Source organism: Phragmites australis, chromosome 10 (genome assembly GCF_958298935.1).
Source record: "Phragmites australis chromosome 10, lpPhrAust1.1, whole genome shotgun sequence".
Lineage (NCBI taxonomy): Eukaryota > Viridiplantae > Streptophyta > Magnoliopsida > Poales > Poaceae > Phragmites > Phragmites australis.
The window spans coordinates 8,461,605-8,479,538 of NC_084930.1; the positions used below are offsets into that span (position 1 = coordinate 8,461,605).

The 17,934-nt window shown below is 42.4% G+C and overlaps 1 protein-coding gene across 1 annotated transcript; it reads right to left on the reverse strand.

The window, feature by feature from the left end:
* Positions 1–4,999: 4,999 nt before the first annotated feature.
* LOC133883459 (calcium-dependent mitochondrial ATP-magnesium/phosphate carrier protein 2-like) lies at positions 5,000–12,153 on the reverse strand. The gene is made up of 5 exons (XM_062322789.1): positions 11,572–12,153; positions 9,162–9,947; positions 8,984–9,074; positions 8,488–8,905; positions 5,000–5,413 (listed from the first exon to the last, which is right to left on the reverse strand). The coding sequence occupies exons 1-4, from the start codon at positions 12,044–12,046 to the stop codon at positions 8,713–8,715; spliced, it is 1,545 nt and encodes a 514-aa protein (XP_062178773.1). The 5' UTR covers positions 12,047–12,153; the 3' UTR covers positions 5,000–5,413; positions 8,488–8,712.
* Positions 12,154–17,934: the final 5,781 nt, after the last annotated feature.

Genomic DNA, 17,934 nt, shown 5'->3' on the forward strand with positions numbered 1-17,934 from the left:
AAAAAGAAAAGAGAAGCAGTATGTAGTTACTCAATAGGCTTTAATTTATTTTATTTTGAATTTGAGTTCAGGATAGCCGTACTATCAAGAGGGATGCGTGTTGGTAGTCTTGAAGGTGTCTCAGTGCTCAAAGTATCCTTTTAGAACTAAAAGTTGAGAGACACAATCACCCACGATCACCGCGAAAAAGGCTTTTGTTGTCTGATCCTAGAGTCTCCGGGTTAACCCGGATACTCTGGACTCTGATCAGTTGGTCGAAGTCTCCGGGTGAGACTCCAGCAGAGAGTCCCAGTTTTAACTTAAAAGCTCAACCTGGAGTCTCCAGGTTAGCCCGGATATTCCAGAGTCTGATATGTGATCGGAGTCTCCGGGTGAGACTCCGGCAGAGAGTCTCGGTTTGAGCTTGAGAGCTCAACCCGGAGTCACCAGGTTAGCCCGGATACTCCGGAGTCTGGTCTGTGGCTGGAGTCTCCGAGTGAGACTCCGCGCCAAAGTCTTGGGTAGGCTTTAAGTGCTTAACCCAGAGTCTCCGGGTTGGCCCGGATACTCCGGATTCTAGTGTTTCCGGACCCTCCGGAGAGGCTCTGGACAGTGATTCTGCCTATGTGCCCATGTGTTACTCGGAGTCTCCAGGTGAACCCAGATACTCCGGGTCAGTATAAAATGCACAGTAACAGCTAGTTTTTTGAAGTGGGCTATAAATACCCCTCACCCCCTCCTTCAATTGCTGATGAACCACTCGTGGACAAAATCATTCAAAGCCATTCAATAGCCATCCTAACTCCTCTAGAGCTTTGATTCTTGCAAGATTTGGAGATTAGGGTTTGTGAATTGAGATTGAGTGCTAGAGAGCAAAAATCCATTCTTAAGCACTTGAGGTCATCGCCAAGCTTTCGAGTCACGTTCTTTACTCTTGGAGCTTTGAGTTCCTAGATGGCAAGGCGTCACCCGGAGAGCACCCAAGTTTGTGGAGTGTCCCGAGAAGTTTGTATTACACATTGATTTGAGTAAGAACCATAACCTGATCTTTGTAGTCGCTTGGGTGAGGAAAGGGTTGAAAGAGACCCGGCTCTTTGTGAGCTTCTCAACGGAGACGTAGGCACTTCTTTGTGAGGTGGTCAAACTTCGGAAACAAATCCTTATCTCCTTTACTTTATTGTACATTTACTTGTTCTAGTTAATTTTTGGGGATTTTCCAATCTACTTGCTTGTGTGCGTATGACTGCAGGTTGTTGGTGATAAGGTATTTAGCCATCTCTTAGATCTGTGGTAACTTATAGACTCATTTAGATTTACTCAAAAGTTCATAAGTTTTGATTTCCTTTTTCATCCGGATAATCCGGGTAAGCCCGGAGTATCCGGGTTCTGTATAACCCGGAGTCTCCGGATTGACCCGGAATATCCGGATTCAGTAATCCGCTGTGAAGTTCTAAATTTCAGGAAATGCCTATTTACCTCCCTCTAGGCGATATCACATACATTTCACTAGTAAATGGTCGATAACCGAGCGAATCAACCACTAAATCGTCCTAATCGATCACACAACGAACTACCGACCTCCTAAGAACGATTACCGAACGAATTACATGAAAAATCGCTAGTAAATGGGCGGTTACCGAACAAAGATCTATGAAAATCGCTTGGCATCAGGTGCTCCATGCTGCTCTTCAAAGGCGGATGGTAACCCCTCAGATGCGGTCGGTTACCGACGTTAATCTCTTGATAATCGAAGCTTCAACGCCGGATTTCCGCTGGACTGTCGCGGATTTGGCCGGCCGGGCGACGATTCTTCAATTTTTGTTGTGGACAAACACAAGGGGAAAGTGAGCTGTGCACCAACGCGAGCTGAACGTCGACCGCCCTTATCCATTTGAGCTAGGCCGAAACGAGCCGATTTCACTGTGCATATGGCCCGTTTCGGCCTTTTTACAAATTCCCAATCTTCGAGCAGCTATTTGGTGATGCAATCAACATTTTTTTTGAAAATTCTTTTCACAAATAGTCTTAGAATTACCTCTAGTTTTTTATGGAATTTGTTTCTGAATTGTTTGAGTGTTTTCAAAATCGATTTGAATTTTTTGAATTCAAATTCGTTACCGAACGTATTATGAAACCGAGTTGGACCGGTAAGGTCGGTTACCGCGCATTTCGAGCGATAACCGTCACATTTTTGAACCCTGAAGGTGCTCAGGTGCACACAAGCACGTCACCACGACCCCAGCTCGTGCTCGGCACTCGCAGCTCATTGACAAGCACGCTACTGCCGGCTGGTCCTGCCGCTGCCCGCTGGCCCCTAAAAGTGTGCGTCCCTGTGGGCTAGGTAGTTGCAGCCTACGCCATGCCACTGCTGCAGGCCTGCAGGCTGCGCCCTTGCCTGGCCTGCTGGCCGCTTGCCGCACAGTCACAGTACCGCCTAGTCCTGTAATCATTCGCCCACCTCAGCGATGTTGCCGACTTGCCACCCGCCGGCACCCACCGACCAACCCTAGCCACAGCCCGCAAGGCACTCTACCAGAGGTCAGAGGAGAGACGAGATGAGGTCAGGATCGTCAGGTCTCACAGGAGCGGATCGCAAAAGAAGTTTGGGTGTTTGGCCTCATGGGCACATGGCCTATGGGCTAGAATGGGCCGGCTCAGAATTGAATTTGCCCTCATGTCTGTTTATACATATGTATATAACTTACATATACTTGATTTTTTTTGCAAAAATAATAAATATTCAGCTGAATACCCATGAATTACAGTAGGTCCGCCCATGCCACACACGTCCGACCATTTTGTTGGTTGGTTGCCCAACCAATAGGACTATTGAAGGTGGAGGAGATGGTATGTCAAAATGGATTAGCTGAGAAATACCCAATGATCTGTTTGAGCACACTCCAGCGAGTCAAAGCTTAGAGCGTCTCCAGCAGATTAGCCAAATCGCACCCTCCATATCTCCATATGGAGGACTATCTAAAAAGATTCACTCTCTATATCTATTCACACTCTAACAAACTATCCATATTTTACACTACATATTACACTCCTATATTTTAATTTTAGTAATCTCTTCATGTTCCCTCTTGCTTAGGAGCTAAGCTCCACGTTGCAAGTGACCAATGATGGACTTGGGCGGTGCCCCAGCTCCTTTCTCCCTCCTCCCCACAAATATGTCTAGGTTCTTGGATGAGCCTGGACCTTATCTCCTCTCGTGCTCTCTCTCACCCTCATCTCCTTATTTTCCCTTGACCGAACAACATAGCAGTAGTAGGAGCGAATCCACTCAATTCACCACTGCCCATGCCTCTCCACCAACAAGCTGTTACAGGGAGCATTGTCTGAGGCTCCTCCTTCGATCCCTGTCATCGGCTCGTCAATTCCTTACTGGATTCGAGCTCTCCAATGACCTTCTTCTCCAACTCCGGCTAACAACATCTTGCCATGAAACGCCACTGCAGCACCTCCCCACACCATACGAACCTCGGGTGAGCTCACCCACGCATAGGTGATCCTCGTTTCTGCACTTCTCTCCCCGCTCCCCTCGCCTTAGATGGACGGAAGCGGCCGACAGCGAGGTCGGGCGACGTAGCAGATCCGCGCGAACAAGGCTAGAGGACAGTCGCGGCGAGGAGGAATGGGCAGCTGGTAGATAGGGAAGGGGAGAGAGGGAGGGGAGCAAGGTGGGAGGGAAGGCGGTGGTTGCTCGATGGCGGCCTGGGAGGACACATTATATTTGGCGTGTGGGGAGGGTGATTTGGATGGTCTTCAAAAATGGCGTGTGCGAGAGCGCCTCTGCTGGAGAGTGTTTTTTGCGTTACACATGCTATTTTGGTGATAGAGGGTATGATAGTGATTCTGTTGAAGATGCTCTTAGTCCAATTTCTAGCGTTATGTGTCCAAAACTATGCAAAGAAATACCTATCATCCAAAGTTCAGCCACCTCCTTAGGCCTTACAAATTTGGTCACCTGTATAGACCACTGTAACTTCACGATAACAATACTACCTGAATTTTACGAATAGGAATACAGAGTTACTGTATGCGAGTAAGCCTTGCGCCTTCACTGGCTTATCCATGCTGCCGTAGGTGCAAAACGCGAGACCCGTGGGGTTTGGAAATGTCAGGACTCAGGAGCATTTAGCCCGACTTGGCAGCTTCAGTAACCACTTGAAACTCCAAGCTGGTTTCTACGACAAAATGACCATTCAACAACAAAATAATCGTGAGATCTTGACCACAGCTAGTCCAGCAACAAAGGCATAAATCTATGTGGATAGTGGCGACACTTGACTGGTGGACGAGGCGCAAGCCGCAAGGGCAGGACCAGCCGGCGCCGTTGCCATCACACACCTACCCAAACGAAGTTTCTCCTCGGTTTCCTGCCTGTTCTTCACTGCCCTTTCGGTTATCCTTCACATCTCTGCTTTCTTGCTCGAAGTACGAGTAGCTTTCAGCAGTGAGAGCTTCTAGAAGATCAGAGCAATCTAGAGGCTACCAAACATTCAGCCAGGTGAATTGTCCAGTCCTATCCACAATCGCGGTCTGTTCTTCTCTAGAAGCTTCTTTTGAGAGCCCCATACAAGACAAATTGCTGCTCTTGTCCCTCGCAACGGCACCCACATCTTAAAGGGCTTACATCACACCTTGTTATGCACAAAACCTGAGAAGCACGCCACGAGGGCCTGTTTGTTTGTGCAAGATGTGACTGCTAAGCCTGTTATTAGAGAAAGTACATCTACACTTATTTTTAGTCTGAAGTAGTAAAAATTATTTTTGCTTCTAAATACATAGTAAAAAATCAGCAAAAATAAACTGTTTGTTTAAACTTCTAGCTTCTGAAAAGCGAAAAAACAACAAAAACCCAAACAAACAGTATCTGACTCTGTGCTTCTGGAAATGCCAATGCAGCAACTACGGATTCTTGTATGTGGCAATCCAACCTGTACGGATGCATCAACCAGCTGCATACACCAAGCTTGCTTACCTCCGAAAGAAACTTTCGCTAAACACATATATAGACACTGGCACACCTTGTGAGTATTTCAATTTTGGTGTTACATTACTTGAGCTTTCAAGGTCATTTGCGTTAGCGATGCAAATGTACGCAATGCAACAGGGGAAATGGGTAACCATAAGGAAGCTAGATTGACGATAAGGGCGGATCATTACATACAGTAGGCATTGACTTGTGCCGAGTCGCCATGGAAATACATACATGTATAACCAGCACCCTTTCTACAGGGCAATTTTGCGGTCAGTAAAGGTCACAGCTCCAGTCTGAGTTCAGGAGCACAAGGAATCGAAATTAAGTTAGGAGAGAATTTTCCTGTGTGTTACAGTTTCACTAACAAAACTCACCCCATTAAGGGGGTAAAATACGCCTTCAGGAATTCATGATGAACAGCTACTCAGTGCCAATGGTGCCATTTAACTGAAATATCAGAAATGAAGGAAATGAGTCATGGGTTAAAATCATGCAGAGAAGTTATCCAAATCAAGTGAGACGTCCAAGAAAATGAGTATGAAAATAACTGAAGAGTTTATCCAGTCAGCAACCCCCCTTTTTTTATCTAGAATACTATCCAGGGCAGCAAGTCATGAGTTACAATGATAATGTAGCTCAAGGGGATTCAAATAATTGACAATAGGAATGATTAGAAGAACTACTGTCAAATTTTAAGCATTACCAAGTTCAAATCAATCAAGCCAAAGAAAAAACACAATCCTTTTTCTGTCATTAATATACATATGAAAGTGAGAAAATCACCAAGCACCAAAAGAAAGATAACATAAAACAAATATATGCACAGATTTATGCTTTTGGTCAAATATCTATAAACTGCTGGTTTTTTGTTAGAGATGACAAGATACAGAGACAACAAGTGTTGTACTGTATAGTAATTGATTAGAAGCTACAAGTACTTCCGAGGCAAGACTGCATTAGGACACAAAGGACATGGCGATACAAAGCAGACGCAGCCAATCAAGAGTATTAGCCCGTGGTGAGACAGAATTACATCATGGTAGATCAATGCAAAAACCACCAGATGCCTGCTCGAAGGCACTACATATGTACTTTATAGAGATAATTGAATATTTTAGCTCCTACAATATGGTTAGAACTTGACAACTGGGAAGAACCAACTGTATCTTTCTTTACCCAATGGAAGGTAAGCTAGATTTGTTATAAGGTGCAAAAGTGATATATGGATGGGATACTAGTGATAAGCTAAATTTGTTCAACTCTGAGCATACTTCATACTGTACTACTTTCTTCGAAGTAAAGCACAGTACAAGACTATCAGCAAGGCATCTACAGACCAACTCCACATTATTCCATTTCCTCTTCCACTATACAACACCATTGTACATAAAATACAGTGTGAGCATAAACCTTCCAGGGACAGAATGAAGACAGGGTAATAAGTATCTGATAACAAAGTTTGACTACAAGCCGAAACTCAGTTAGCTAATGTCTTCAGACCAATAGTGTTTCCTCATTCAGAGTGGTTAATGACTTAGCAGTTGATACTACATTGCCTCAGTTTAGAAAGGCAGTACATCTAGCTTGATCCCTAGTGTCAGATCTCACACTCAGCACTGTTGGTGTCAAAGAACAGCATCCCTTGTCCAGATTACTGTTCAGAATTCTTTGCTCCAATGTAAATAATGAGCTTCTATGGTTCATGTACTGAGATCAGGTAGTAGTTGTGTATCGGTAAATCATCTGTAAATAATGAGCTTCTATGGTTCATGTACTGAGATCAGGTTGTAGTTATGTATCCGTAAATCATCAGCAACCAACCTTGCTCACTCTAAAATTGAGAAAGATATCATATATTTCCAAACACCAACGATTCTAGCAGGTTTTCAAATTCCAGTCAAGACAAAAAAAAAATCCCAAATCAACTAGCTGCATAATGTTCTGTGCAAGGGGAAATTTGGCTACAGCAGCACAGCAATTGAATAAATCTGATGCACATTTTTCTGAGGCAAATCCAACATAAACATTCAATCTAAACCTGACAGCAGTCAACTCAATCTGATTTTGGCCATTAATATCCGATCTAAACAACTTGTCCTTATCACAAAGGCTCAACACATCTAATATTAAACGAATAAATTTTATAAAACTACACTTTTTCTTCCCAAAATATATAAAAAATACACTTTTAAGAACTTGTTTCAAAGAACCAAATTTTTTGTTGGCCCAACTTTGAAAAAACTACGTTTTTAGTGCTGAAACAGTACTGAAAAGTGTGGCCCCTCGATAGTGAGACAATCCATCCTAACACCATTGTATGGCACAGAGTAACTTGCTACACATGACATGACATGGCACGCCATGTCATACACTTGTATGATGGTTTGGTCGACAGGATTGGGAGGAAAGAAGTCATGCTTGCAAATTGTCATCCAAATGCTGCAACGCATAATAGTGCACCGCCAAAACAGTAGCATAAAGTTATGTGTTCCTGTCAAGTGGGCCAGGCCTGTCACATAGGTCGTGTGATGGAAGTGTAGTTTTTTAACGTTTGGGCAACAATACAAATAGATTGGTTCTTTGAAACTAGTTCTTAAGAGTGTAGGTCTTTGATATTTCCGATAGAATAAATGCAATTTGTGATACTCATACCAAACTGTTATATAGGGGAAGGGTCATTTGCTCTTTAAACAACATCTCATACTATATACATTTTTTATGAATAATATACCAGAAATAATTAGGATAAATAACAATCTCCAAGAACTGAATATTCATCTTCTTTAATTTGCTTCTCTCAATACACATTTACTATCACAATTAAATTAGTAATAAAGTTTGAGGAATCCTAGGACGGATTGGTGGACCCTGAGACAATCCGATAATTTGGTGGCATGATGCAATCTGTCATTTTCCATATACCTAATTGTCATGAGGAATGACTTGGCCATGCCACCAACTCATTCCATTTCAAAAACCAAACAATAGGTTAAGTTTGGAGTTGGGATCAACAGGCCATTCACCATCTAGTTCTTCATACCAAACACTATGTAAGAGATTGTGCCACTAGAAGTAAAGTGTTATGGAGAATTGCAATCTGTATTAGCATTGTTAAACTGTACACCAAACTAAGGCAACATTTTGCAGCCAGCTACCACTGGTGTTCTTTAACCATCTCTATATCAACAATAGGAGGTATACACAGATAATCTAAGAAGGAAGACAGAAAGTCATCAGCATACAAGCTTATATATGCTCATAGTTAGTATAAATGCTCCCAAAGAAACCATTAGCTCTAGTTCCTAGAAATGAGGTATTGCTTAAACATAATCTAAATTTCTTCACTTTGAATCCCAGATAGGTGCAGCAGTTCACAATATAAATCCCTCATTGTAAGAAAGAAACCTACACTAAGTACTAAGTTCAAAAGGTAGTTATTTATGCAAAAAGACTAGGATGGAAGACAAAAAGGCATATCAAGTGTAACGGCAGTAGTATGAATCAACAAGTAAGATTGATACCAGTATGCCAAGCATGGGTGCCTCGATGATCTCATGATTATCACTTCATTTCTGCTGAATCAAAATTAGGAGGAAAATGCCACCATAGCTTCCAGTTCTATACTGAATGCACCATCTTTAACTTCAAAAAGGAACTATTCAACCAGTAAATTCATGTGTCGTCATTATCTCTACGGTCAGCCATGTCAATAATGATGGCTGATTTTTGAAAAACAACTCCAGAATTTAATCAAGAGAGAGATTTTTCTTCATCGCCTCATACACTAGATAGGTAATACTTGCAGCAGGCACCACTTTAAGGAGATTTGGTAGAATTCCTTTGTAGAATCCAGAAATACCCTCATGCTGTAGGGTTCTCCAGAATACATCAGACATTCCTCTATAGGCAGATTCCGAATTGGCTTGTTGAGCTTGCAGTCTACATATATTTAGAAATATGGTTGAGACTTGAGAGGGAATGAGAGGTTTTCAAATCGTACAATTATAAATTTCTTACCTTGTTCTGATAACCTGTAGAGGGTAAACACATGTCGCTCCTAGAGCTCCAGAGACAGTCCCACAGCCCAATTGTACTAGAGGACCAGGATCTACATGACCATAGCAACATTCAAGAGTCAAGAAACATAAAGTTGAAAAACGGTGGAAACACTAACAAACACTGAGCAAGGGTTTACCACTGTCCTTCAGTATATATGTCTTTGACACATCTTTCAATGTCTCATATACAGCAAGATCAATTCCAGCATAAGGCACAATACCAAGCAAAGATGGAACAAGACCTCTATAAAATGCACGAGGACCTTCATGCATCCAAATATCCCTTGACAGTGCACCAATTTTAGGAACTTTACTACCCTCACACGAATAAGTCTGTAGACGTGTCTTTACTAAATCTATAGGATAAATTGCTGTTTGGGCCACTGCACCAGCTAAACCACCAGCAACAAGACGCTCAGAAGCACCAACTTCACTCTTGTTTTCTCCTTTGCGCTCCATTATATATTCTTTTAACATTTCATAGGCATAAAATCTTATCGCACTTTCTGGAGCAACTTTTACAACATTCAATCCATTCCCTCTAAAAAATCCCAGCATACCACCCTTAGCCCAGATATCTTTAATTGCGTGCGTGACTGTAGTACGCGTTGTTTGTACTTGCATGATCACTTTAAGACGATCCAGAGGTGCAGTTGCAGTACGCGACGTTGCACCAGCAATCCCTCCAGCAATCAGATATTTGCTTGCGCTGACGTGCTTACTTATGCCTTCTGGTATAGCAGCCTGTTCACCTATATCAACAAGGCAAACTCTTTCCCAGTGATGATAAATGTTCTCGATGGTTGCTTCATTAGGGTAAAGCAAAAGAAAGTCCCTCCATTCTTCAAAAGTAATAATCCCATTGTTGTCTTTGTCCACATGCTCAACAAATCTTGCCAGTTCCTCATCATTAATCTCAATACCTGCAAAAAGCAAACTGACATTGCTCGTAAGATAGCTTACAGATACATATATGATTGAAGCTCCAAATAACCTGATCACAAACTAGTTTGTACTCCTGGAAGTACATACTAGTTTTCATATATAAGAGTCTAGTAAAAGCACTAGCTAGAAAGCAAACTACGCGAGGTGATTTGCAGAAATCTAGACACTGTAGAAAATAAAACCTTGAAACTTATGCGATACTGCAGTATATGAACTGTACGTAAATGAAGTTAGTACTCTAGCATTAGGTAACCTGCAGTCTGAATGAAAAACAAAAATCTTATGAGTTGATCTGCAACTTGTTGGAAACTAAAACCAGATTATCTAAATATTCAGTGTATAAAGCCATAAACTTTTCCAAACAAAAGGCCGGAGACTATAGTTGCCACTATAACACGAAATACCCAGGTTTATCTTAGTTCCTTGTCAGCGTGATACATTGGCACAATTCATACTCATTAATTTGAAGTCTTTAAATAAAATTGCATTTCTTAACTTTGTTTCACTATCATGATTTCCAGTCAGGCAGTGCATTGGCACAGCTCATAAGTATCAATATGTGAATCTCGAAGCATCACACTACCAGTTAAAAAGAAGAATGTGTAATTCAGAAAGACAGTATGTCATGGTGGGCTGTCAGTACAAAAGGAGGAGGGCATGTGCACCACCAGTCAAGCCAGGTTAGGGTGCCGTGCATGGTGCACCCCTGGCTCACAAGGGACTTCATCATACGACTTGGTTGTTTTCATCATATCAAGGGAAACTTAATTTATTCTCTATATGGTAGAAGTAGGAATGGTTAAAGCGCAGCCAACAGGAATAATGTGATGGCCAATTGATCGTACATGTTCTTACCCCAACCAGGCTGGAAATGAAAGAATGGTACATGGTCTTACCCCCAAGCAAGCTGGAAATGAAAGAAGATTAGCATTTTACTCGAAATTTTCATATTCTACGAATAGCTTAGAGCTCAGACTCTCTGCTACTCACAGATACTACTGAATGCTTACAGTAGATGGGCATCAGGTCCTGCAAGTTCCCATAGCGGTATCGGTATCAAGTCAATTTCTACTAGGTAAGTGAGGATAGCATAATCGAGACTTTAATGGCCATGAGAAAGCGTAAAGTAGAATTTTAGAGTAAGTCTTTTAATCTTATATCTATGTAAGACTTTATTTCATATTTGGACTATTTATATTATACTTTTCGCAAATTTCAAAGTTATTTATTGAATGTACTATGTTGAGAACTTTTAATATATTTATATTGTACTTTTAGTAAATTTTATACTTGTATATTGGATTTGAAAATTTCCACCAGGCACAACAATCAAACCCTGGCTCCGCAGCAAACCAAATGAGGCAAAAACCTAACAAACTCCAACGGTTGGGTACTAACTCATCTCAAGCATCCAACAACAACCAAGAGTTAATGCACCGCAGCAACTACATTACGCACAACGCGTCAGAATCCGGGCACCGCGAGCAGCGACGTGCGGCGGGCGGCTGCACAGCTCTGAGGTGACCAAATCACCGACGCGGCGGCAGACACAAGGAGGGGGGCCTGGGAGGCGAGGCGAGGTGTGGCCTAGGAAACACATACCAGCCTTGACGAGCGCGTCCCAGAGCTCCTCGGGGAGGATGCAACCATTGTGCTCGACGTCGATGGCCTGGAAGATGCGGTAGAGCTCGAGCTCCTTGTCGTCCATGTAGCGGCGGAAGTCCTCGTAGCCGACGCGGCCGTCTCGGTCGCGGTCGCAGGCGCGGAGCAGCTCCCGCGCGTACTTGCACTCGGCGGGCACCTGCAGCGCCGCCAGCCCCGCCTCGATCTGCGCGTAGTCGAGCTGCCCGCGCCCTGCGGCGTCGAAGAAGCCGAACATGTCGCGGATCCGCGCCTCCCGCTCCTCCTCCGTCTCGTGCAGCGCGAGCAGCACGTGCTCCATGGTCACCGGCCCCGCCTTCCGCGCCGGCTCGCAACCCCCTCCCCCCGCCCCCGCCACCACCGACACGGGGGGTGAGGAGGCGGAGGTGGGGGCGGAGCCGCGGGGGTCCACCGCATGAGCCGCCGCGCCGGTCATGGCGCCGGCGGCGAGGCGGAGAAGGCGGCGGTGGGTTGGGTTGGTTTCGGGGAATGGAAAATGGAAGGGGGAGGGAAAGGAGAAGGGGAAGGGAATATGCGTGGATGTGTGTGCCTGAGGGCCTACGGCGACGTATACGAGTGGTTGCCGTATTCACTGTCGGAATACGGGAATCTGTAATTATTTTCTTCAGTCCAAAATAAGTTTGGTCTTAGACACGGACACGGTCCTAAAATATAATTTTAACTGCTAATTTTTATTATAATATATTAATAAAATATAGTAAATATTATTATAAAAATATTTTTATACAAATCTACTCATGTCATTTTCACACTGTTTAAAAAAAGAATAAATTTTAAAAATCTATAACTATTTTAATATATGTTGCAGAAAACTAAAATTTTTAGTGTCCATTTTAAAAACTTACAACTATTTTGATATATATCGTAAAAAACTACAATTTCTCATAGTGGGCCCATATATTATCCTCTATGTCATGTAATAGAAGGATTAACCAAGTATGAACCCATTTATTACCAGAGGATGACAAATAGATCTATGGTGAGAAAGTTATAGTTTTTTTTAAAAAATATCAAAATAGTTGTAATTTTTTATAACATTTGTCAAAATAGTTATAGGTTTTTTAAATTTACTGTTAAAAAAGCGTGAGCGCCTGGTGACCGCGTCTCCTACCCCCAAGGCGATAGGATTAGGCGGAAATCCACCTAGATGATCCTAGGCGCGATTAAGCGCACGTAGGTGAACATGGCTACGCAGGTTGGGCTCGCTAGGCGGCCGCTTAGGCGCGGAGAACGTCGCGTCGAGCTTGCAGCGACAGATATATAAGAAGACCGGGCATGCCCTAGATTCTTTTTCTCTACCCCTTTCCTCCTGAGCGTGTGCCGCCAGGAAGGAGCTCCCGCTCGCCGCCGCCACTGATTCAACATCTCCTGGCGGTCGATGCCGGTTCCTCCTCTCCCCCTAGCTAAATTGGCTCCTTGCCATTGGATTCATCCTTCTCCCCATCTTCAGTAGCATCCACCCATGCCACACCGTCGGATCTCGTCATTTCAGCCGTCGGACCGGACGTGGTCTACCCCCCCCCCCTCATCCACCACAAGGTAAAGGTCGTCCATCCCCTGCTCCCCCTCTGCCTACTGCCATGAGCGGCTCCCTACCTATGGAGTGCTCCTCCCCTGCTCTGCTTTTAGTTAATAGAGGTGCATTTACCACGAATATGTGATGTCGTGAGCTGCTGCCTACTCCTCTACTCTGCTTTCTTGCCTAAATATGTGATAACGTGATCGTGAGCTGCTGCCTGCTGTCCTGCTCTGCTTGATGCTTGAAGCCCTGCTCTGATTGTTCTTCTTTTGACATTGAGTATGAGGACGGCAATGAAGTGGGAGTGGATCCATTGAATGATTGTGTTGAGGAGGATGCAGATGAGCCATCCTAAATTCCTCATCATATCACATAATCACATTATGTTTACATGTGTCATATACTTGTTTGCTTGTGAGACCTATGTGTGCTGACCATTGCAGCTGGAAACCTGCAGTTGTGTTGTTATTATTTTGCTTGCTTTGCTTGTGATTTGTGCATTGTGAGTTGTGACTTATAAGAACTAAGAAATGAGAAGTGGTGCTACTATTATATATTTATATTTAGTTATCAGTTATTGATAATTGATATTGTGATGTTAGTCATATTGTCAATAAAATATAGTGCTACTATTATGCGTTCTCTTCATTTTTATTGAACTTTGTCATGTGTAGGACATCGCGACAAATTGGATATGGAGGAAGATGGATCATGGTTGTGGATGTATGGTATGTCAATATCTCTTATTTAATTTAAGAGGACAAATTTACTATACTGAACATGGCATTACATGAAAATTGAATATTTACATGCATAATATAGTAACTTGATAGGAAAGAATCACCGCCTAGGTACCAACACTTAAGCGCCGCCTAGGTGCCTAGCCCGTCTAGCGCTACGCGCAGCCCCACCACCCGCTTAGCGCCCACCACTTTTTTAAACATTGCATTTTCAAGTATTTAAACTCAATACTAAAAATAATTTATAGTTAAAATTTAAAACAGTTAACTATATGAACATAAAATGACACTTATTTTAAATTGAAAGAGTAGGTATGAGAGCATGGTTTTGTACCTTTGGTCAGTGCAGGTTTAGGCCGTGCGATAGAAACACACTAGCATATCACGCGTGTGATTCTTCGTCCTCAGATCCATCCAAGTAATTTGAATCGTGGGGGTCATCAACCACAGTACGTGAACAGACAATGGACAGCTAGCCTATTGGTGTTTCAAGCTTTCGATTCAAGTAGCAAAAAAAATGAGCATTATTCAATAAGACAATAAATATGGAGCGAGTGTAATGCCTTAGAAGTTAAAAAGTTATTTTTTTAATCTTTTCAGTGAATCGTGGAAAGTGAAAATAACTTGATATAATATTTAAAATATGAACAAATCATATTTGGACTAGCTTTGGGGGCTAGCCGACCCATTTTCCCACTTGGACCCAACATGGGTTCAGGCCGTCACCCCACTTTGGGCCTAAGGCCCAAACCGATCTTTTCACTCCTAGAGTTGGCTTTCTCTCCCTCCCCTACTTGGCCGTCAATCACTACAGTAACAATGTGCTACAATGCTCTGGTGCTATAGTGCCAAAGTAGGATGAAAGAAGGAGAGGAGAAAAAGGGAAAAGAGAGAAAACAAAGAGGTTAGAGAGAGTAGAACTCGTGTCAATTATATTTTTTCATGTCCTAGGTATAAAAGGTGGCCAACTGGGCCGGGTCTAATGGGCCAACCCAAGCCACAGGAAAAACAGTCTGGTCCAGGAATGACACAACATGAGAGTAAACGGCTCGGGCCGACACGGCACGACTAGGCGGGCTGGGCCTGGGCCAGAGTCGCTGTCAGGACCCTGAACCCGGGTTCCCCTGTACCTCCTGTATCAGTCCCTGGATCAAGTAGCTGATACGCACAGAATTCAACAGAATGATATCAAATACATACTTCAAAATCAAATAAGTAAAATAAATACCTGAAAAGCAAAAAGATGGTATGGTGGACAAGAATCCACAGTAGAACAGCCAGGAAGAAGGGCCTACAGCACAACGAGAGAAACGACGATGCAACCCAATGCCACAGGCAATATGGGTGCGGACGCGACCTTAGACTTCTTCTCTTTGACTTCATCTGGGTTGAGGCTGATCTCTAACTCAACAATCTAAAAGCAACAAAACTGAGTACGGAAGGTACTTAACAAGTTCTATATTACTTCAAGGGGTTGATAGATACATAATGGATATTTCAAAGATAAGGCTTTACGGCATAGTTTTGAGCGTAAAACAGGTTTTATGCAAGTATTCAGTTGTATCCTCCACTGTTAACCTTTTGAAATAAATGTAACAAAGCTTTTAAAAACAACTACAAGCATCTTCTATTGGTACTGAATATCACCTCAAGTCCCCAACATATTAGAAGGTAACATGGTAACAAAGCTGTCAAAACGGTTTTAAAAGTAACAATCGTAGGCATCTTCTATTGGTACTGAGTATCACCTTAAGTCCCCAACGTATTAGAAGGTAACTTGGTAACAAAGCTGTCGAAACGGTTTTAAAACCAGAATCAGGGTAACAAGTTATATCTGGGGGTTTTCGGTCCTGGGATGGACTATACCTCACTCCGCAGTCCCTTTTATCACATCTGGTGTACCTCTAGTGCCACACAGCTTCTGACGGATTAAGCCAGGAACCTCATCACACGGACATCTAGTCCACACACTCATTCATCAAGACACACGCACTCGGAGTCTACTCAAGCGTGACCATGCCTTCGCATGTCCATGACCGTGGACACGGCTATTCGAATAGATTTACACTCTGCAGAGGTTGTACAGCTTTATCCACGTGATATGCTCAGCCTCTATCCGTAGCTAGTGGAGGAGCGAATCATACCGAGACTCTCCAAACACCTTTTCGGCCGGGCTTTTCCACGAGCACGCCAAGTCCCAGAGCTGCATATTCCGAAGGTCAACATCCCTTTTTAAGCCTAAGCCGGTCCCTGAAACCTCCAAACAGCGGGACAGATGGACCCTTGGCTGCTCGTTGCTCTCAGCCTCCTGGTATGATACCCAACTCAATCCAATGAAAGAAAAGTCAAGTCCTACCCATACAAGACGCATGGTTGCACAGGGGTTGCTAAGCATGACGGCGCAAGACTCGGTTCTTAAGCGGCCGGGCTAGGCATCTTCATGGGCAATGAATACCATCATGTAACTCAAGCCCCCAAGAGTATCCTCCCCGAAGGACCACTCTACCTGCCTGCACCAAAATAATTTTCACCTATTTTTACACATCACCATCCATATCCCACGTGACATCAATGATTTCACGACCATCATGAAATTCACAACCATCAAGGATTCATGGTATATGAGTTGTCATTGATAACAGTAAATCTTATCTCCAAGGAGAGGTGTTTTAAAAGCGACGTCTCCGAGGAGACGTATTCAATCCTAAGCATGCTAGATATCATGGCGTCGTCCGACATTAATATAGATAACGACAGGTAATCCTAAGGTGATATGTATTCTAGATGATAATATTTAAGATATGATATGTGTTTGATAGGATTAACTATTACAAGTAATTTTGTAAAAGTGTAATACATAGCATATTTGATAATAAATCCGGTTTTAGTTGATCATGTATATTATTTGAAAGCATAGGTTCAATATGATCAAGGAGATAGGACTTGCCTTCCTGAAGGGTCAATTCACGATTGGTCTTGTCGCTTGAGTCATCCGGGGTTCTTCTTCATCGTTGGACCTTGCCTTTAGTTCCTTCCTCGCGGTCTTGCTTAGAACCTTGACTTCAAGCCTACGTAGATTAACGACAAAAAGCGCACAACGACTAAGCAAATGAACACCAGAACAAAACTAAATGAAACACCAAAGCAAAAGAAGAATGACTGAGGGAAAATGACGAAAGCTAAACCTAGCGGAAGGCGATCGGCAACTCTAAGCAATGCGAAGCTAATGCATAGAGAATAGCGGGATAATCTAGTGAAGCTAAGTCAAATTATTAACTTAGTTGTTTTATCAACGTAAGAGAAGCCTAAACAAACATGATCAACTGGTGTGAGCATTTATTAGCTTAATTGTCGGAAGGTGACAATTAAGATTCCTACGTTTAGGTGAGTGCACGTATACAGGCATGAATATATGTGTAATACTTACGTCTATATGTATGTGAGCATGTATACATATATACGTAAGTATTACTCTAGGTGATCATATGTGCTTAAGTGTTGGATTAAACATTCTAATCTATAGTACTAAATATGGTTATTTTGTAAACAACTTAATTACCTAGTGTTGTTTAATTTTTCATACTAATTTAGCTATATACTATAGCTATGTTAAAAGCATGCATGTAATTAATTATTTAAGTTAATTTATTCTTTGAATCTAATTAATTAATTACTAAAAGAGTATTCAATTAATTAACTATTCTATCATACTAGAATGATATGTATTTATTTATTTAACCGCTACACTAGTTAATTTATCGTTAAGTATACTAAGATTAATCCTATAGCTTAACGCATGAAATAACGATCCACTCTAATTAAAATAAAAACAATCTTTAGTTTATTCTAAAAACCATTCTCTAATTAACACGATGATCAAACCTACACTTCAGCTAGATTAATACAAGCAACTAATCCACGATTATAACCAACATAATTATTGGAATTAACTACTTGACTCTATTTAATAAAAGACTAAGTCTAATTCTAGGTTTAAGCGCTGAGACACGAAATAATTATTGAATGAGAAAATTAAATAAACTC